The sequence below is a fragment of the Mixophyes fleayi genome, chromosome 3 (assembly GCF_038048845.1).
Source record: "Mixophyes fleayi isolate aMixFle1 chromosome 3, aMixFle1.hap1, whole genome shotgun sequence".
NCBI lineage: Eukaryota > Metazoa > Chordata > Amphibia > Anura > Limnodynastidae > Mixophyes > Mixophyes fleayi.
In genome coordinates, this window is record NC_134404.1 from 345,350,275 (window position 1) to 345,373,359 (window position 23,085).

The window sequence follows — 23,085 nt, forward strand, 5'->3', positions numbered from 1 at the left end:
AGTAAGGATGAAGCTTGGAGTGGGTAAATAACTGGGAGCATTGGGAACAAGACGCCGTTTATGTGACTTCTGCTGATCACAACGGAGCCTTGTTTGTGCTAAAGGGGATTTATACCTGCAGACAACTTTATTGGCTTGTAGCACTGCAACTTTTACTATCTTCCTGCCACCAATGCTTCTTATATCTGCCTCTCAGAGTTATATAACGTGGCTCAGCATTGAACTCTGTACTGGATACAACTAACCATTATTGTGTCATATATAAGATCCATGAAAAAAAAACAAATTTTTCTAAATGATTTGATGAAAAACAGAAGGACGACAGAGATATAAAGCAATGTACAAATCAATTTGTCTTACAGCTAAATTTTACTTACTTGCTCCTACCCCTCTCCGGAGCCCCGAGGGCTGCACCAAGCCCCCATTTTCCTGGGCCTCTTATTACATATTTACTGATACCTACTGAAGAGGCTGCTGTTTGGGTGAACCAAAGTCCTGGCTGAGATGAGCAGAAATTTCAAAACGTTTTGCAAAATATTCACTTATTTCCACATTTGGCCGCAGAGTTCTGTACATCTCACCGATGGATTTCAGTCTTAGGGGCATATTTAATAAAGCACGATAGTGCTTTTAACGGGTCATTAAGGTGCCTCATGTCCTCCGCAAATTTATTAAGGGTGCATCGCAGCAGATATCATGGATATCTGCTGCTTTGCATTCCTCTTCGTTTTTGGGAGCAGTCACCATTCAACAGAATGGTGACTGCTCCTGGCCGCAATCTAACAAGTCCTGAAAAAACATTTTTTTCGGGAACTTGTCATGTTAATGTACCAGCTGCAGCTGGCGTACATCATCGGAATGGAAGAAATCTAATGCTGTCAGCTCTGCTCCGAAGAGCAGAGCTGGACAGCACATGTGTGGAGGGATCACATGATCCCTCACTGTCTCTCAGCGCGCTCTCTCTGCAACTATCGTTGCAGAGACAGAGAGGGGATCTGTGTGCGCATGTGCAGTTCTTGGAACTGGACATGCGCAATTGAAGAATGAAAAGAAGGAGGAGAAGACCTGGAGACAGCGCTTCCGAAGAGGGGGGTAAGTATGATTTTTTAAATCGCAGAAACAGCAGTTTTTCGGAACTGCTGTTTCTGTGCAGGGCTGTACATAAATGTGAGAAATAGTTCAATCCTTATTGCGATAAGGATTGAAAACTACTTTTCACTTTATGTGAATATTGATAAATGTGCCCCAAAATTGTTCCTTTTCCAATCCCTGACCAGACCACCCAGCGGGGTGAATTGCCCGTTTGTCACGTTAGCTCTAATCATAGACTTTTTGAGATTGTGGATGTGCAAATACCGCACGTAATTACAAAGCAAAAGTGTAGTGTGAAGATCGTATCGCTGGGACTTCGCTCCTCTGCTCCTCGGCCTCTTCTGGTCTGGAACTCGATTTGTGCTGAATTTCACTGCACCATTGCTTATCCTTATCCCTGGCCTTTCTTTATCTTTGATAATATACTCTCTCAGGAGGATACAGTGCAGCCGGGCCCCTATAAAACTTCACTATGGGGCCCGGCTACACTGTGCCGCCTCTGAGTGAGGGAAATTTAAAACTTAAAAGATGTTTCATACTGAGATACGCCTCTCTCGTGTAAACACGTCTCCTGTCCAGTAAGCTGTGTTACTCTGTCCAGCCACCGGGTATCTCTGCCACGGGGAGAAATATGTCATTACATTTATTTCTCCTTTCATTTGTCAGTATACAATAAGAGTTCATCTAAGTCTGCACTATCCTGCTCAGACCCCCACACACAAAAGTGTTACCCTTTTTTATTATCCTCTCTTCTTCCATCACAAACAGCTTATTTACCAACAGCCTCTGTCTGGCACAGCATGCTGGGAGATGTAGTTCTACAAGAGCGAGAGAGATACTGATGGTCCAAGTTTTCTTTAAAGGTACAATCCAGGGCTATGCAACCATCAGAGCTGACAGCTGGAGCTAGGACTACAACTCCCAGCATGTATGACAGCCATCTGAGCTGACAACTATAACTAGGACTACTCCTCCTAGCATTATAGGACAACCCTTTGGGCCAACAACTCCTGATTAGATACTGCAGAGTGACATTATCTGCTATCACGTTACACGTTAAATGTGCAAAAACAGGGACTCAGACAACATTTATGGTGTGGAAATAAAATTAAATAATACGTTTTCACAAAACAATCATGTGGAAATGAACAGAGATTCTTCTCCTTAGAGAAGGTCACAGTCCATTCTGGGGTCCCCTTATCAGGGTTAATGGGAAAGTATTACTCATGTTATGGGCACTGTAGTAGTACAGATCTGTCAGCTCTAACTTTGTCCTTTGTCAGTGGATACAATGTGGCAACATCACCGTAATTGCTGCTCTGACAGTGAGAGAACCGGGCTGCACCAGCTTGTCGGGTGTCAGATTATACACTTCATATCTTAATAGGATGAAACCTTTTCAATGAGCACATAATGCCGAGGTGATATAATGAGCCATTGTCAACTGTTAAAACAAGTCAGGTTTTGATTCCCACATGGATGGTGGGTTTTTAATATTGTCAACGAACAATCAGGATTCAGTATAGAAATAATAGTAATAATTCAACAGAGGAAGATTTATTAATACATAGACAGATGGGAAGGAAATTGCTTCAGTTTATCAGTTGTAGCATGCCAACAATAGATGCAGATCTCAGAGGAGCATAGGGTGGTAGTGGCGATGTTTTAGGGTATAAGACCCTTGATCACGCCAATATGCAAACTGACAGATGCTTTAAGGTTGCCTAGAAATATGTTGGATGTCCCTGGATTACTAATCTGGACTGATCATTGGTATTTGACACTCTCTTGTGGAAAATACTTGTCAGGAGTAGAAGGAATTGTGTGATACCTTAGTGGTACTGTCAAAGTACTTACAGTTACGCTGAGTACACAGTGATGTAATTATCACGCAGGTCAGTTAATGCAGGATGTGTACGCTCCCTCCATTATGGTTACCAAAACACATCGCATCTGTTTATTTGGTTTTCTAAACTTCCTAAACATCATTATCAACGACGGAACGTGTGGGCACATGTGGCAGTGTGCAGGCACTCACCACCAGCAGCGTAGGCAGATATCTGTACAGTGTACAGAGTCAGGATGTTTTCAGCAGATGGTTATGAGAGATGAAGATCACAGATCTGAAGGTAACTTGTGTTGGTGTGTACACATGAATCGACTTTCAACCATAAAATGACTATTGGCTGAGTACACACTACAGAATTGTCCAACCAATGTGTTATTTACACCAATGACTGAAAAAAAAAGTCCCGACCAGCAGCCGATTCATGTGTACATGCTGAACACGTTTTACAAAATTTACCTTCAGATCTGTGCTCTTTAACATTCATTAACTGCATCTTAACTCATTCCTGAGTCTTTCGATAATTGGACCGGAAAATATACATATATACATCTTGACTTTTGGATGCTTACATGAGCTCCCTAATTGGTTGCGATATAAGAAGGAGAATACTACTTACCAGCATATTCCAATTTTAAAGGAGTTAAGACATTTTACAGAATAAGCAATTATTGTTTATTCACTAAGGTGGGAATTCAATTCCCTCTGATTTAGCGCAGCGTTAAAGTTATTACCACTATTACGGTAATTTGAACCCGGCTTTCTGCTCACAGTTCAGGGAGCTGTAAGAAAAAAGCCGGCGTTGAAACTACCGTAATAATGGTAATAATGCACAGACCGCGTTACTGTTACCCGTAACGGGGCCAATTGATTTCCTCCCTAAGAGTCACTTGTGGGCTATCAGATCTTATCTCCGCAGTGGACACACTGGTTTTATCTTATAGGTTATATGAAACAACTGCTGCTCTGAAATTGATATTTCTTATTGGGGGAGTTATATGAATGTGGGTATATTTTTGTTTATGTCTGTTTTTAGATAATATTGCTTTTCATGGTTAATAAATGTTATATATTTTTTATTATTTCTTGGCAGTGGAATTTTGACATCGATTTTTATTCTTGATTGGTTATACATGATACCATCTGCGCAGTTCGTTGGTTTCTTTTCCTGTTTCTGTAACTCCTCATCCGTCATAACCGTCAGCTGAAAAGATGGTGACTCTGTGAACTCTATGGAGGTCCTGATCATGATGATAGACACTGCAGGATTGGAAGGATGTTGTTCCATAACTGGAGGGGATTTATAGTTCTGCTGAACAATCAAATCAAACAATGATCTGGGCTTTGGAACAATCCTCATTCATCGCTGGACTGTACACACTGATGCAATATCGGTCGTTTATTGTTTCATCGACCCAATACTCGGCTGAGAACACTGTAGTGTGTACCCACCCCTACTTGTGTAACCCAGCTGGTTAATGCCACTAAACATCACCTCTGATTACGTCCCAGTCTCCTCAAACATCATCAGGGAACCAGGGCCATCTTAACAACATTATGGGCCCCTGGGCAAAGCAGTGCACTGGGGCCCCTAGATATAGATATAGATATATAGATGTATACAGATACAGATATAGATATAGATATATAGAGATAGAGATAGATAGATGTACTTGCTCAGTGACCCGTGAAGGTTTTTTTTGCAGGTTTTTTTCTTTTGCAAGATTATTTATTCTCATTAAGAGCCGTGCCTATGGGGCCCCCTTGCCCGTGGGGCCCCCGGGCAGCTGCCCATCATGCCCAATGGAGAAAGATGGCCCTGCAAAGAACCCCGTTTATATTCCACATATGTATTGGACGTATCCTGTAGTGCATTATCTGTTAGAGGAGAGTGCACCTAGACCTATATTCATCAACAGACGTATCTTCTGAGCTATTCCTTGTTAATACATATTGGCGTATGCCTGATATATGTGCGTTTTTAAAAATTGCACAATACGCTTGTTTTGAGCTTCTTGATGAATCGGGCCTACAGTGAGAAAACCGGTGAATAATCCAGTCCTTGTAATGTCATTAGATTCTGCTTGGTGTACTTTGTGGATCTGATTCATTAAAGAAAGTAAAGGAAAAAAAGAAAAACTTTGCACCTTGGTAAAACCATGTTGCATTGGAGGGGGAAATTTAAAATGTGGGGACAGATTTATTGCTGGGGTAGGGCATGTCCTAGATCAACTTTAACTTTCAGTGTAAAAATAAAGCTATCAAGTATTTGTGTGTTATATGAAAAAGCAACTAGTATTCTCCTTACGTGCAAAATAATAAACTAATTTGCACCCCTTGCATTGTAACTTGGTTTGTCCTGGAGAAAACGTACTTATTTTCCTGCTTAATGAATCAGACCCTGTGTGTCAGAGCAGCTGTTAATCCTGGGCTAGCCCTAAATGGTGAGAACCTGCTCAGTTCTGATACAATTTTCATTAATTCCTCTTCCCCAACTAACAGATCACACCACATAACAGACATTTTAAAGCCCTCACAACCAGAGTAAGTTTAGTAACCCAAGACCGTAAAGTTTGCATTACTCAAATAACTTTTAATAGGAATTTAATATCTGCTCCTGAGAAATAATTAAAAACCTATACAGCAAAAAATTAATTTAATGAATGAATTGCAAATTAAGCTAATGAGCTTTTTCAAAATCTTTAAAAAGAAAAGGAACATTTAAATCTATTTTTTTTATTTAATACCTAAGGGCAAGTCAAGTGCAATACTCTTAATTAGACATGTAGAAAGTGTTGTAGACAGAGGGTAGGATCAGATGTGCACAGAGGACATCATTTACCAAGAGCAAAACTGCCAAAATGCTAAAGATCCCCCTGGTGGCGCTATGCTCCTCAACTTGTGCAGGTGCCTCTAGAGTAAAGCACATGGGCTGCCAGAAAAGATGGCGGCATTAGCAGAATATCACTGGTAAAGGAAACGATTCCTTTATTAATGGAATAAAATAATAGTGACAATTTGCCACTATATATATATATATATATATTTTGTGACAGGATGGAACGGCTATGCCACCCTGTCTGTTGTGTTGCTGGGGACAGGCTGGGCTTGCCTTGTCGTCGTTTCCTTTCTTTATCCCAAATTGTGCCCCTCTAGATAGGGGTTTCTGCTGCCACCACTAGGCTCCTTTGCTGGTGTCTAGAACCATTTCCTTATGGATAACTCTCACTGCTAGTGTACCCAATTGCTGGACGCCTGGCTGGTATACCTGACCTCTTCCTTTAGATCAGAGTTCAGAAGGTACAGATGGAATAATGATACATTACATGGTCAAACAGTGCTCCTTTTATACACATTCTGACACACATTTTATCAGGGGGTTACACCGCCCTGTAATCCTAGATGGCTCCGCAAAGACTGAGAAATTACAGCAGATATTTAGTATCAGGATGCAATATGTTCTCCAAACTTGGATTTAAATGCAATGCAAAGTTAACAAAATTTACACCAGTTTGATATTTCCTAAAAGTTACTGGTTGCATTCAGTGTAGGGCTGGCAAATTTTAGCCCTGGGGACATCATACGGCTCAACAGCCTATTTTTAAAGAAAAAAATTCAGGTGACCCAGTGACTCAGTCCAAGGTAGCCCACTATGGTATCAGCCCAGGAGGCGGATGCCCCCTTGCCCCACCCAGCCTGCCCCTGGTTGCATTATTCAGACAGGTTCTAAGATACAGGATGAAAACTACACATGAATGGAAGGTAACAACCTGCTGTGGTGCATTCAAGCTAAGGAAAGTGTTTGTCACTTCACATGAAAAAGATCTAATTGGCCTTAATGAGGATTTCCTCTTGAAGTTACACGATATAAAAAACGTACACAGCACACAACATCCCTAATTGGTATTAAAGATCAAAAACGATACAATAACTTATACTACAACTCTTGACAAATATATATTTAATTTGGTCATATTTGGGCAGATTCCTATGCAACAATATAGGCGGAATTTTCAGTGCACCATCAAACGGGAGATATCTATACCATCTACTCAGGTGCGTTAGTATCAACCACTATTCCGAAGTACCACCATATCATTATGTGTGATTAGTAGTTTTATTTGTACCATTTTAATTTATATATTTCATTCACCCTAGTTTGATCCATTTGAGCAAGTAAGATACCACCTCTGTCAACAACATCTCAGGATAATTTAATTTTTTTTATTTTTTTATTTTTTTGTTTTATTAGAAGCTGTGTTTTAACTTTGACATTTATTTCATTTATTAAATTGGCAAATTACACACATATGCTTTTGAGATTGTTGTTCTTTAAAACTATTTAGGGATGTTGTGCGCTGGGTACGTTTTTTTATATATTGCTATAGAAGGGAAGTATAGGAGGTTGCTTTACTCCCAAGCACCACACATTCCTGACACGTGGAGAGTGCATTTATGTAGTGTTATATCTCTCGAAGTTACACAACAGATTTCCTAAAACAAATTCCTACTGCATGAGAAATCAATACCTCCGAAATCAGTACATTTCTAATACACAGTATCAAAAATCAGTTCATTTGCAATTATATACAGCAATGCACTGCACCCGTATTTAAAATAAAAATCTACAATAATTTTTTTCTAAGTGATCCAGCCACGTATATATATAGTATTGTACAAAACTTTTAGGTAGGTGTGGAAAAAATGTTGCAAAGTCAGAATAAAGACTGTGTTTCAACCTACATATGAAAATGATGACCATTATCACCTGTTTAGAATGATTGGTTAATCATACACCTGACTAAAATCCTACACAATCCCTGACTTTGTGCAAGTGTACCTAGAAGAATTATAGCTTTTTTTGGAGGCAAAGGGTGGTTGCACCAAATATTGATTTGAGTTAGATTTCTCTTCTGTTCATTCAATTTGCATTTTTGTTAACTGTTAAAAATAAACTATGAACACTTCTATTTTTGAAACCATTCCTAATTTGCAGCATTTTTCCACACCTGCCTAAAACATTTGCACAGTACTATTTATCTCTAGCAAAATATATAAAAACACTATAAAAAAATATTTCCCCGCCTGGGATGTTGCCCGTCAATTACCAGACACATAAGTCAGTATATGCAGAAGAAAAGTCCTTATAGATGGAATTCCTGGGAAAGGACCTGTCCTTCTGTACAAGCTTTATTTCCTGTTTTAATAAGATTCCAGCAGTTTCTCAGATTCTGCCACCAACGCGTTTCAACATGAGTCTTTCTCAAGGCTGCCTTGTGCTAAACTATGTCTGGTACCTAATATAATATGCTAACCCATGTCTGGCACCAATATATAAATCTGCACCATATTTGCTGCTAAGTATGTAGAGCTGAGCCATATCTGGTGATAAATATAATATACAGAGCCATATTTAGTACAGGTCTAAAACAGAGAGGAACGCTTGGTGCCAAGTCTAATAAGAAGCCATATCTAGTGCCAAGTCTAATTTACAGAACTATATCTGGTACCATGTAACATACAGAGCCTGATCTGGGGACAAGTATATTTAATCATCATCCCTCTTTCTCCATTTGCCAGGACCATCTCCTATTACTTACATTGCTGTTTCCTGCCTTGTAATGAACTTTGTCAACCAATCGTAGTTCGTTATAGGACAGGAGCCAGAGGAAGAAGTGGTTCGTAGTTGTTCAGTGGATTGGCTGGTGGACAAGCTGGACGGCGGGACCACGGGAGGGCTGGCAAATTGTATCCCGGGACAAGAATCGACAGCCTATTAAGAACATTTTAGAGGAAAAGAAATGCATGTAGCCCAGTGACCCAGCCCAAGGTAGTCCACTACGGGACCGGCCCAGGGGGCAGATGCCCCATAGCCCAGTCAGCCCCTGAGGGGGGGGGAGTATTTTGTTAGGAAATAACGCCAAACTGTTTTTCAGTAGTATACATGTCCCTCTGGGTCGCTGCATTATCCGCTATGCTGACCCTCAGGAGAGAAACATTATTATTTTAATAGAATGGCTACAAAACCTATTTTATTTGCAGTACACGTTGTGCTTTTACAGCGCAGTGTTAACGCCTGCAAACCATAGAAATAAAGCAAAATATAAAGCATGTTCTCCATCTATTGATCACTCTTTGTTTGTGAACCTTTTTATTACTGTTTCTGCAAAATAAAGAAGCTCTTAATAATTCTAAGAAAACAAGAGAGCGGCTCTAACGATATTTCTATAGATCCGCATGTGGGCACAGCACTTACATTTCCATTTCTTTTAATAAAAACAGTTTTAATGTTGCCATTAATCCATGCATGTGTGATCAGGGTAATTTAATATCGGTGAATTGTTTCCCCTGTGAGTGGCTTCTCGGCGGGGAAAAGTGTCAATGGAGTCGCACAATGAATTTGTGGAGTGATAAACAGCGCCATTAACGCTCGTTCCACCTATTGACCCCGACTATTACTGCTCGATCAGCTGTCACAGACACTTAGTATTTACAGACATCAATCCAGATATTTACAATGAGTCAATAAGGAGAAAGTGAGAGCAAGTCAGAGAAATCATCATGTATAATAATTATGTCGTCAGCAGCAATATCTTCCTGAAGTATTTTTATTTCAGTGTCTGAAATGAAATAAAAGCTTTTACATGCAAAACTAAAGTGGTAGCAGAATTGTCCCCCCTCCTCTAAGGGTTGGTTGGGGCTAGAGGCAGAGTCGATGAAAGTAGAGTCTCGTTCCTCCCACGGCTGCTAGATCCCAAGTCATTGTCAGAACATCTATTAGTTGCCCGATATGGGACTTCGACAACAGAACCTTGTCATTAGCCCAGACGCCATCTTCTATTATCAAATTATTCGACAACCCATAATTTAATCCAGGGTGCTCCCCTCAGTCCTTTGGTCCTTGGCTGGCAGGTGGCATTAGATACCTTAACGTCTTAGCTGGAACACCAATTGTCTTACTTATTGCAGTCATGTAACCAAAACTCGCTATCCCAAACAGCAATGTGTATCAATACCTCCAACTCAGGCATTACCACAGGTCTGTTAAGCAATGCCTGTTCATGACACTAGAGGCGAGAGTGCCTGGACATGCTTCTAATTAAGCCCGATACCGCTGCAAAAATTTTGCACAAACTAGCCTTGGAGCACCAATGGAAGGAGAGCACTAGTCCGTAATTAGAAAAGAGCAGGCAGCTCGCCCACATTAGAGAGCATGTCTACAAAGGACTGCTCTGCTATTGGCACCTATCATCACATCTGATGTCAATGTCCCAGGCCCTTCAGACTTTTGATAATCTCAATCCTAGACATAGACATCTCTTTATCTCCCAAATACTTCCTCCTTCCCTTGGGTATTTCCTTGGACACTCGCCACCAGAGCAAACTGATTATTATTATTATTATCATTTATTTGTTAGGCGCCACAAGATTTCCGCAGCGCAGCACATAGTACAAACAGTAGACTATACAGGGTGTAACAGTACAGAACAATAAACAAAAAATACCAATACTTCAGAAACTCCAGGCAGGCTAATACAATAAGCACGGAGCAGAAGAACAGGTGAGGAGACAGAAGGGAAGAGGGCCCTGCTCATGTGAGCTTACATCCTAAAGGAGGGTAGACAGAACAGGCACAAGGGGAGCCAGAAGAGAGAAGGGAGAGCGAGTGGAGGTGGTGAGGTGGTCAAGTAGATGGTTGGTAAGCTTTACGGAAGAGGTGAGTTTTCAGTGCACGTTTGAATGAGCACAAAGTAGGAGAGAGACGGATGGAACGAGGGAGGTCATTCCAGTGAAGGGGGGCTGCACGGGAAAAGTCTTGGATTCTGGAGTGGGAAGAGATGATAAGAGTGGAGGAGAGTCATTGGCTGAGCGCAGAGAGCGAGCAGGAGTGTGAATGGAGAGGAGGTTAGAGATGTAGGGGGCAGTAGAGTGTGAGAGAGCCTTGTACGTGGTGGTGAGGAGTTTGAAAAGGATTCTGTAGGGGAAGGGAAGCCAGTGTAGGGCGAGGCAGAGAGGGGAGGCCGAAGAGGATCGGCGTGAGAGGAAGATGAGTCTTGCGGCCGCATTGATTATAGAGCGAAGGGGGGAGAGATGGGAGTGGGGGAGGCCAGTGAGGAGGAGGTTGCAATAATCCAGGCGGGAGATGATGAGTGCGTGTATGATAGTTTTGGCGGCATCCTGAGAGAGGAAGGGACGGATGCGGGCGATGTTGCGCAGTTGGAAGCGACAGGACTGGGCAAGGGAATGGATGTGGGGGGCAAAAGAGAGAGAGGAGTCGAGGGTGACACCCAGGCAGCGGAGTTGGGTAACAGAGGAGATGGTGGTGTTGTTGACGACAATAGAGAGGTCATGGTGGGATGGGAGTCTGGGCGGAGGAAAGACTATGAGTTCCGTTTTGGAGATATTGATTTTGAGAAAACGCGCGGACATCCAGGAGGAGATGGCGGAGAGGCAGTCAGATACCCGAGAGAGGAGGGTGGAAGAAAGATCAGGAGAAGAGATGTAGAGTTGAATGTCGTCAGCATAAAGGTGATACTGAAGACCAAAGGAGGAGATGAGAGCGCCAAGTGAGGAAGTATAGAGCGAGAAGAGTAAAGGGCCGAGAACAGAGCCCTGCAGGACGCCTACAGGAAGAGGGTAGGGTGAGGTGGAAGAACCAGACGTGGATACAGAGAAGGAGCGGTTAGCAAGGTATGAGGTGAACCAGGCATGGACAGATCCAAAGAGGACGAGAGAGACAAGGGTTTGCAGCAGGAGGGGGTGGTCTACAGTGTCAATTATTGATTAGACACTAGCCAGCTGGTAGCGATCTGGAGATCTCATGAGCCCCATCTAGGATATTCTTAATAGAATTTGGTACATATATCCAATGGAATTCATGACCAGTATCATTCATCATACCTCCAAACCCTTCTGAAAGGTGTGCAGTATTCTGCAACAATGGGTGAACCACTTCCAAGGCAGACTTTCTCCTTTCTCCTCAACCACATTCATATCCTCTTGAATCCATTCTCATTCCCTAACCCCCTTCCCCCCAATTTTCCTCTTTTGAAAAAATAGTTCAGTTTTTCATGATCTATTTGTTATCCAGTTGCAGGCAGGTTGGTGAGCTCTCATAGTGCTGACACCTGGGAGTAAATGCATCAAATCGCTGATATCCGGCGACTTTGAATGGTACATGTAAAGCAGCGACAATGGCTTTGCTGCTTTAAATTTACCATGTAAAGTTGCTGAATACCGTTGATTTGCAAAAATCGCTATTTGATACATTTACCCCCTGATCTTGTATTTTTCATGTTGGCCTTTAAAGTTCTTTAAAAAAAAAATAGCATTAGATATAATATAGGTTATACTATAATCTACGGATTGCGCCAAGAAAAAAATCTTTCTGGCAGAGGGCAACAGCCCTATTAACCCATTTTTGCTGGTCACAGGGCTTTTTGCCTTACATGAAGATCAAGGATACATCCTACTAGTAGCACTTTACTGATCTCCATTCGCATCTCAGCACCTCACGTAAAATGCAATTGTGAAGATACCGGGTATATCTGACCCAATGCTACCTACTTCACACTAGCTGGCCACCCACAGGTGCCTTCCTATGCCAGGGAAGTCTACCCAGTACCTTCTACGATTCGTATGGTCACTAAGGCAAAATGCAGTTATAAAAATACAACAGTATATTTATTGTCATACAAACAACACTAGAATATTATGTACACACAGTAAATGAATGCCAGGAAGGTTTACCACACTATCTGTCCCTTACCCCAATAGCTTAAGGAGATATAGTCACCTGCTCTCCAGACTTCACGACCCATGGATCCCTCTCAGCTGCATATATAGACTCTAGTTAGAAAACGACAATTCAAAACTAGATCTTGCACCTTCATGAATGAAGTCTCAGAATGAACACCCTTCCCCCTTGGAGTGGCTCCTTATATCTCAGGTCTAATTTCCACAGTCTTTCCCCTCCCTCTGCAAACCCCTGGGTCTATTCTCCTTAACCATTGGTCAGTCATGGAATAGGGGGGGTTGGAGAGGGCAGTGAAGATAAGCTGTCCTTCCACAGAACCTCCCCTGTTAGATGGCCTGTCTGGACTAGCCTGGTGAGAACAATGGACACTAATTAGTTTTCCCACTCCAGCATCTTACAACCTTATCCCTACCCATAATCCCCCTGGCTTCACTTTAAAGACAATGAATAGCAACTTTACTGCAAGTCATCAATATATAATACACAATATACATATGTACACTGAACTACAATGTCCCTTTAGCTCCATGTTATTGGACACTGCAGTTGTAGTCTGTTGAGCTGGGGAACAAAAGCCAGGGCTATAAAAAGTACTTGCTATAATCCACATTATGTGAGAAATGAGAAACCGAATGCTCACAGGGTTATCACACTCGTTTCGTCACAGCAATCTAGGAAGCGCTCTTTAAATTCCAAGGGAATATGACAATGACATGTTTATTATGTATATTTGTTGTCCTGTAAGTCCCCCCATTTAATTAATATTAATGAAACATGTTAAATTGCAAATACAATTTGAAAAAAAGAGACTTGGAACTGCCTGTTTGGTAAGTATTAGAAATTAGCAGGGGCGGGTACAATGTAACGAGGCCGGGTCTGATTATATATCACTGCCCAGAGCAGTAATGCAGCCCAAGGCACCATCCCTATTTGCCCGGGGCAGGGCCGGATCACACAAAAAGGAGGCAGGTGACTGAATGGACTAATAGCAGGGTTTCCAGCTTCCTCATGGTCCACACGATCACACACCCCAGGCTGCATATGTACCAAACTCCTGATGCCCCTCTCCAGGGATGTTGAATAACAGAAACTCCCAGCGGCCTGGGGACAAAATTGTAATAGTCCTCGGGTAGTTATGTCAGCTGACCACTCGTTAGTACAAACACCTGACGGGAAACAGAAATTATAGGAGAAAACCTCAATGTGTGTTTCTGTTCTTTGACTGATTTTAATCCCTTTTTCACTCTCTATGTTAATTAATGTCGCTTCTGGGGAAAGTATTAAAACATCGGCCTACGGCGAGAGCGAGGATGTAAAAACACATCTCCGAGATAATCAATAATTTCTTTATTTCAATCCCTTACTAACTTTCTGACCCGCCGATGAGTGGATAATATTTAAGTTAAATCGCTGCAGAGAAAAACGAATTCTCGGTCTAATTGTGTTTGCAGTCGCCTGTGGAGAGGACGTGACAGACGGGGGAACGGGCTTTTAGATCCGCTCTCCCAGAACTAATGTACTCATTTCAATCATCAGCCTGAAACACAGGGACATATCCCGCTAGACTGCTGGTCATCTTGTCTCTGGTGTATCATTGAATCCAATAGTAAATAGAATCCACTGTGGAACCTGCCTGCAAATACCACAATGAAGTTTTGATATTATTGATAAAAACATGAATATTGCATGGCTCACACAAAAGAATTACACATAAAAAAGACGCATTTATGCGCGTCTGTTCAATCAGAGCCGTAAAGAGCTAGGATATGCGTCAGGTGTACATCTGGAGTAACAAGTATGTCACACGCCATGATAGTGTAGAGAAGCGTGCGGAGAGCGTAAAGAAAGTTCTATCATTTTAGAACGCAGCGTAACTTGTTACTCAGCCACCAGTGCAATGGATTTAAATATAGATTAAAATGTGCAATAGTTTTCCTGTGTAATTAGCCATCGCGGCCCCCGCCAGACTGACCGATGCTCCTTCCAACTTCTGCTTCCTCCCTCCTTAAGGAACTTGCGGCACCAGAAAGAAGCAGGAGGGGGAGGAGGGAGCCGTTAAGAAGAGAGGGTGTAGATAGTACAACAAGATGGGGTCCAAGGAGAGGACTGAGCTGCGGAGGAAGCAGTAAAAGGGGGAGGACGGTCAGCGGGGGGACACAAGGTCCCTGTGGGTGGAGGAGGGGAGGTCAGAACTGAGACCGCCAATCACAAGTGACACAGGGTATTAGAGGAACATTATCCTGCCCACCTGGTTCCATGGACCCAGCCAAGCTTCCTGTGACCTCCTTTATATACTGTAGTTATACCGCCTAACGCCCCACTTTCCCTGTTGCATTGGGACGTGCTCAGCCCACTCTTTTGCAGAAAGGGCCGACAATACCCTTAGGCACAACTAGGTGGCGGACTAGGGCGCCAATGGGCAGGGGGCGCCTAAGAGACTGAATGAGAGACATAACACCCCTGCGGTGCCTGCACACGGAATTCTGGGCGACTGTTGCTCCGCCATGTCAGTAATGGGCTGACCAGCGTCACTCTCACAGAATGACAGGAAGAGGTGATGGCTCCTCCCCACTCCTTCCGTCTGCTCAGGTAAGAAGGGGGGGTGCCGTCTCTGGGGGGGGGGTGCTGCATTCTGAGGGGGTGAGGACACGCCTACAGTGCCCCAGGGATTCCTGCTGGCCCTGCTTGTAGATGCCTCTTCTACATTTGTCACTCTTATACCGTTACTACAGACTATTTTCGTGCACATTCCTTACTGGGAAAAAAAAGAATTGCACTTTACAAAAAATTAACTCTCAGAGACGCACCTTAATGGACGTCACTTTTCATGTATCACGCTACTAATTTCATCTTATTTACGCACAATGCCCACATGTCAATCTTCTACATATAGCCCTGTTCACTATAGAAATATTACAGAAAGTACCGTCTGCCTCCTTGCCTGTATATTACACTAACATTCCCTTCCCAAATGAACGGCCACATTCTCTAATAGCCCAACGCACATATCCTGAGGACACTTCCACTCTGGATACCCTTTGAGGGCCCATAACCGTCTATTCAGTAACCTGATAAGAATGAGTTCCAATAATAATCAATGTGTACACTGTGCTAATTGCTTTTATTTCATGAAACCTGTCCTAGGTGCCTTGTAAATTTCTGTAAATGTATTACAGAAACGTATGAAGACTCATTCATTAACCATTAGTTATATAGCGCCTACATATTACACAGCGCTGTACAGAGAATATTTAATCCTTCACATCAGTTCCTGCCCCAGTGGAGCTTACAATCTATATTCCCCACCACATGAACACACACACACAGTATGTCCTTGGACTGTGGGAAGAAACACTCACTGTGGGGAGAACGTACAAAGTCCACACAGATAGGGTCCTGGTTGCAGTCGTACCGATGGCCCCAGTGCTTACACCCATGCCACTGTGCCAACGTGCCACCATAGGGGACCCTACCTATGTACAAGTGCCTGCAGCTTAAGCGCGTTTCCTGTGCTTGTGAGTATTAGCCATAAACTGGCAAAATAATCAGAAAATATTATGTCTTCTGTTTGGGCTCCACAGGCATTTACGTAAAAGCAATTAGATTATTATTGCAAAACTATGTTACTGTATAAAGGGCAAGAACACTCTGCAATTGTTTAATAAATGGAAATATATTTGTATAGAGAACCGTGACATTCATACCTCTGTGTTCTCACCGGGAACATGAGAACAATATTATAGTACAATAAACAGAGATAATTGAATGAGAAGGACGTAAAGTTCAGGGTGGCTGCGAGTGTGGCCGAGTGTGTATATTAATCACTTTATTAGTTTAGCGTAAATTCTGCTCTTCACCTGGAATCATCCGCTCACAGCACAATCCTGACACAGGAACATATCACAAAAGCTTTTTTTTCTATACAGTATATAGTTCTTATACAAGAAGACATTGGTCCTCTGCGTCTCTGGGCCTGAATCATTAAGGCACATAGATGCCGATACGCGCTGTAGTTTGCATTAAACTGCTCTGTGCATCCCCAGAAATAAACCATGTCAGAGAACACAGCAACATCCAGTTCATCAAAGAGTGCAAAGGACTCTAAATACAGCTGACAATCAGGGGTGGAACAGGGAGGGGACTGGGCGTACGCCCGTAGTCAGTGTACAGTGAGGATGTGCCAAGCTCCAGCACACAGCAACGTCTGATTCAAGCTTTGGGCATCTCTCAGGTACGTGATTTTCTGCCGTATCACTGGCACCAGCTACAGGTCAGGTGTAAGTGCTGATTACTAGTGATGACGGCTGTGTATACAGCTAGAACATGTGTTTGTAATCAGGAGCAACTGTAACAATGTATTTTATGTACAGTAGACATTAATAACATCCTAATGTATTTTATGGGGCGAAAAGAAAATACATTTTCTTATTTTTAATGTCTTGTCATTAATGACTATATTATCAACAGGTGACATTATTTAGTTGTTTTTGTTTTGTGTGTTCTTTTGTAACATTATATCCCACATATGTATCGGATGTACCCTGCAGTGTGTTGTCTGTTAGAGCAGAGTGGACCTAGACCCCTATTCATCCCCAGACATATCTTCATATCCGCTCCTTGATGAGTATGGACACGCGTGTGCCCCGATGTATATACATTTTTTTTAAAAAAACGCACAATAGACCTAATTCATTAAGGAAAGAAAATCAAAAAAATTTGTAACTTTTCACCTGGGCAAAACCATGTTGCATTGAGGGGGGGGGGGGTAAATGTAAAATGTGATGACAGATTTATAGTTGGGGTAGGGCATGTCCTAGATCAACTTTACATTTCAGTGTGCAAATAAAGCTATCAGCTACGTGTGCGCTACATGAAAAAACAACAAGAATTTAACTTATGTGTAAAATAATAAACTAATATGCACCCCTCGTATTGTAACATGGTTTTGTCCAGGAAAAAATGTACTCCTTTTAATGGATTACTTTACTCAGACCCTCTATGTACATACTGGGGTACATGAGGATGTTGCCCACATTGTATAAACAACTAACAGAGACAATTAGCACTCTCCAAATACACAATTAATGCTGTACTAATTACTTTTCTATATTAAAAACAGAGACTGTTAGTTCCACATATTTGCTTCCCCCTCTGGTCAGTCCTAACATCATGAGATACTATGCTGTTTATGTGGGTTGAAGTTAACCTGTACACTGCTTTTAAAGACAAGTCTGTCCCAAGCATTAGCAGCCGTGGAGCCCGCTGGCTCAGCCCTTGTAGATACGCACATGAAAGCATGTGAATTTTATCCCGTTAGGTTTATCACTCGCTAAAGCAACGTCACCTCCAGAGATAACCATCATCAGGTGACGCGTTAACGAGGTGAAAACACTCATTTCAATGACAGGGGGGTCTCTTCGCCCACTGAAAAATATTCCCCTTAATATTTATTGAATAGGAATATTTAATATGCTAAGTTGACATCACAGACACCCGGGAGTGGGTGTCGGCAGCGTCACCTCGGTAGTGACGGCGTTTTCTCCGTTGGTCAGAATACTAAACAATTTATAGAGTTACTACCTTGATCATATCTCAGCTTAAATAAATTAAAAGATAGTGAGAGAACTGAATAGCAGACAAAGACTGTGTACCGTTCGGATAAGAGCCGGGCCGCTTCTCTTAGAGCGTTAGCGGCATGGCGGCCCACCAAATAGTGGACACAAAACTACGCCGTATGCACATCAAGGGGAACTATGTTCTGCTATTAATACTGTATAACAAGAGCAGGCTGAGCTTAGTTTAGGGTAAGAAATATCCCAAATATTGGTGGTGATTTGGGCAGTGAGTGTGATCTGCACCCCGCAGAAAGGGCGCTGTTTCTCCTAAGAATAATAACTGGAAGATGTAAACCGTATGTATATATATATATATATATATATATATATACACACACTATATATATATATGCACACTATATATATGTATACACACTATGTATATATACACACTATATATATATATACACACTATATATATATATATATATATATACACACTATATATATATACACACTATATATATATGCACACTATATATATATATATACACACTATATATATATATATATATATATATATATATATATATATATACACACTATATATATATATACACACTATATATATATATATATATATATATATACACACTATATATATATATATATATATATATATATATATATATATATATACACACTATATATATATATATATATATACACACTATATATATATATATATACACACACTATATATATATACACACACTATATATATATACACACACTATATATATATACACACTATATATATATATATACACACACTATATATATATACACACTATATATATATATATATACACACTATATATATATGCACACTATATATATATATACACACTATATATATATATATATATATATATATATATATATATACACACTATATATATATGCACACTATATATATATATACACACTATATATATATATATATATATACACACACTATATATATATATACACACACTATATATATATACACACACTATATATATATATATACACACACTATATATATATACACACACACTATATATATATATATACACAGATAATACAAATCTCTCATTTAGTGAATATCGATACTCTCAAAGATATAGTAACACAGTCTGTGCTTTAGACCAACAGAGATATAAATATAACTATAGAAACAAATAGAAGTGATACATCCACTGCTGACTACATATGTGATTCACTAGGATACAATATCCAATATATAATGGAATTAAGTTATTCGCGACCATATCTTTTATCACAGTGTTTGCATGGTAAGATTACAAACTAACTGATCCAAGGTGTTTCCTTACTTTCGTAATAAAAGAGATATAAATTTAGGTTCACATGATAAATAAAGTATAATAATTGTAGATGTTTCACTCTTCTCACTTCTCTATAACTAGTGACAAAAATGAAAATAATAAACTTTAAGATCCAAACAAGTATTGGACTATTAACCTCTGAAATATCTTCCCATATAAGCAGCGAGTGATACTGGTGACAATAATGATTTAAACGTATTAATAAATGTACTAAGAAATTGTAAGGATATATATATATATATATACACAAGTTAACCCGTGCATGATACTCATGCATTCTAGTCAAATCAAGCTACTTAAGGTGTTAAAAAGGTTCTTGTCATGCATTTGGGCCTAGCCCAGGCCTCCTCAGGGGAAGAGCGTTACTTCCCGATGTAAGCGCCCTTTTTTAACGTGGTTTTGTCCACATGTCACCACCTCATCATTTTTCTCCATCACCTCATCCTTCATCTTTATCGCCACATCTATCCAGATGTCTATCCAGACAGAGGGATCTCTCTCAGCGGTCCTGAGTATCACACTCCTCTCACTCTGTCACCCCCGGCAACCACCAACCACTCCCAACTGTCACCCCCGGCAACCACCACCCACTCCCCCACTGTCACCCCCGGCAACCATCAACCACTCCCAACTGTCACCCCCTGGCAACCACCAACCACTCCCAACTGTCACTTCTCCTTCAAGAAATATATATATATTTTTTTAAAATCTTTATAAACACTTTTAACAATTAACAAATTAAATTAACAAATTAAAAACATCTTAGTATACCAAATTTCAGCCCTTTCTGAGTTTTTTTCCCCACACACACTAAGAATTTAGTAGGTCAGTGTATAACCCCACCCAGCAGGTGGCGCTGCAGCTTGGTTTTTTTTTTTCCACACACAGACATACGCCACTAGGCTTTTATATTATAGAAGATATATTGCAACCGATATTAGTGTACAGAAATTGCTGATTACCACTTCATCCAATTATTAAACTTCAACAAGGTGGAGATGGACATAAATTTAATGATATATGAACATATGATTACTGTCTCTTTCTTAAGGTACTTTCTCCTCAATACCAATTTTGGGCAAGGAGATTGTTTACAGTAACTGACGTTGAGAATAAGAAGAGAATAAATTCATAAATCCATTGATTATGCAATATATCATCATCATCATCATCAAGATTTATTTATATGTCAGTTTATTATATAAAAAGTACCATTTTTGTCAAGTGAGAAACAGCATCATTGTATCACATACAGTTATAAAGTTATTGTGTATTAATAGAAAAAATATGGATTAGATTTAACTCATTTGTTCTGTGAGACAACATATGAGAATATATAAATAACACAGACCTTGGTTTACCAGGCGATACGTTCCGGCCCCAACGAAGGGTTTGATCCTATTTCTCTGTTATTCACATATCTCATCTTTATTTTACAATATTTCGCCGTGATAGGCCCAATAAATGGGAAGATCTGTATATACAATTTTTAGGAAAACATTACCAATAAAAGTGGTTTTAAAAATGAGTGTACAGGACGGAGCGTCTCATTATGTCCATCTCTGGTCCTTTAGTTACATTGGAAGCGAGCCCCCTCCGGTCAGATTTGAGTAGCGATGTTTACTTTGTATGACAACCGAGGAAAGTCCTAACCTAGGGCCCGATTCTTTAAGGATCTTAAATGAAGAGGTATCTTATTTCAGTCTCCTGGACAAAACCATGTTACAATGCAAGGGGTGCAAACTAGTTTTCTGTTTTGCACATAAGTTAAATACTGACTGTTTTTTCATGTAGCACACAAATATCAACTTTATATTTCAGTGTGCAAATAAGCTGTCAAGTATTTGTGTGCTACATGAAAAAACAGGTAGTATTTAACTTATGTGCAAAACAGAAAACTAGTTTGCACCCCTTGCATTGTAACATGGTTTTGTCCAGGAGACTGAAATAAGATACCTCATCATTTAAGATCCTTAATGAATCAGGCCCCTAGTGCAGACCTATCTTTTCTCTCTTTAAAAGTATAATAAACATGTTACGCTGGAACTTGTAGTGCATTAGTATTCACTTGGTCAGATATGGTTATAGGCTGCTACTCAGCAGTGAATTGTCCCTGGAAATGATTGTACAATGTTGGAACTGTTTGAAATGAATAATGGGTTTAGATATTAAAGACAAAAAAACTGAACGAAATGTTTATTGTTAATCTTTGTTTGACGCCCTGATTCCGTCTGTGCTACAGTGAAGTGTATGCACCAGGACTAGAACTGAGATATTTTAGGGACCGAAATCTAAACTTAGATTTTGAAAATCAATCTGCTTCTTTCCCTTCAGTGATCCAAGGCCGGGTATACCGGTACTGCACGGCGGAGGGGACATGGCTGGCGAAAGAGGGGAAGGAGAACGTCACCGTACCCTGGAGGAACCTGACAGAGTGTGAGGACAGATCTCTGAAGGTAATAACCATAGTAACATACTGTCCGGGGTTATTTAATACTTTGTATTCACTTTCTCTGTTTACCTAATAATAGAACCGCACACATTACCGTCACCGCTCAGAGATACTTTGTAGCTAAATACAGACGATATGTCATTTAGTTTAGAGATACAACTGGCGATAAAAAAAACTACATTTATCGCTGTAGTGATCACGTTTTCTTAAAAAACAAAACACCCCCATTGTACACACTGAGCTAAAGTAAATTGCACAGTACAAACGTAATTTAGTAGTTAGATAATATCATAAATAATACACAGGGATATAAAACACACCCAGCATTGACATTGCAGGTGTTTGTGATGTAAAACTGTCACTATCATTGTGAGTCTGTGTGACGTCCTCACATTATTCTGCATATACTGTGTGACCTGTATAGAACCACTTACCCTGCAGCCTACGGTAACCTCTAATAGCCCTATAATGTACAGTAAGGGGTACTTTATCTCATGGATAAGATACACAACGGTCAGTCATTGAAATAATCCCAAAATAACGAAATACTGCCTACTAGTAATACTCAGTCCCATTCTATATCTTGCTGGGCAGGTGTGCTATCTCTGTAGTTCTGCAAAGTCATTCCTAATGCACCGTCCTATAATCACAGAGAAGATGAGGAATTAGCCATGGAGGACGGTTTAGCATTCATGTAAAATGTCACTTAGACATATTAAATAGATCCATTGCCTCAGGCAGTAAAGTGAATTATCCTTGTCTAATATCATATTTGCTGGTACCTTATATCACCTACGACACATAGATCCCAGGTCTGTCTGTAGTGTTTCATGGCTCGTAGGATAATTATTGGCCCCCGGGGCTGTCACTAGTACATCGGACATCAGCGTCTGCAGGAATCTTACATCCTGCACAAATCAGCAGCGAGAGGGCGGCTGGCGCAGACTGCGCTGGATTTATTACCGATATCCTGCAAAGTGCAGCTCAGGGAC

The 23,085-nt window shown here is 40.7% G+C and overlaps 1 protein-coding gene across 1 annotated transcript in view; it reads left to right on the plus strand.

Annotated features, from left to right (window-relative positions):
- The window catches only part of GLP1R (glucagon like peptide 1 receptor), a 278,807-nt gene that overhangs the window by 158,639 nt on the left and 97,083 nt on the right, over positions 1-23,085 (plus strand). The window contains exon 4 of the mRNA XM_075204458.1: positions 21,976-22,097. Within this exon, the coding sequence (XP_075060559.1) occupies positions 21,976-22,097 (122 nt within the window). The remainder of the gene's footprint in view (positions 1-21,975; positions 22,098-23,085) is intronic.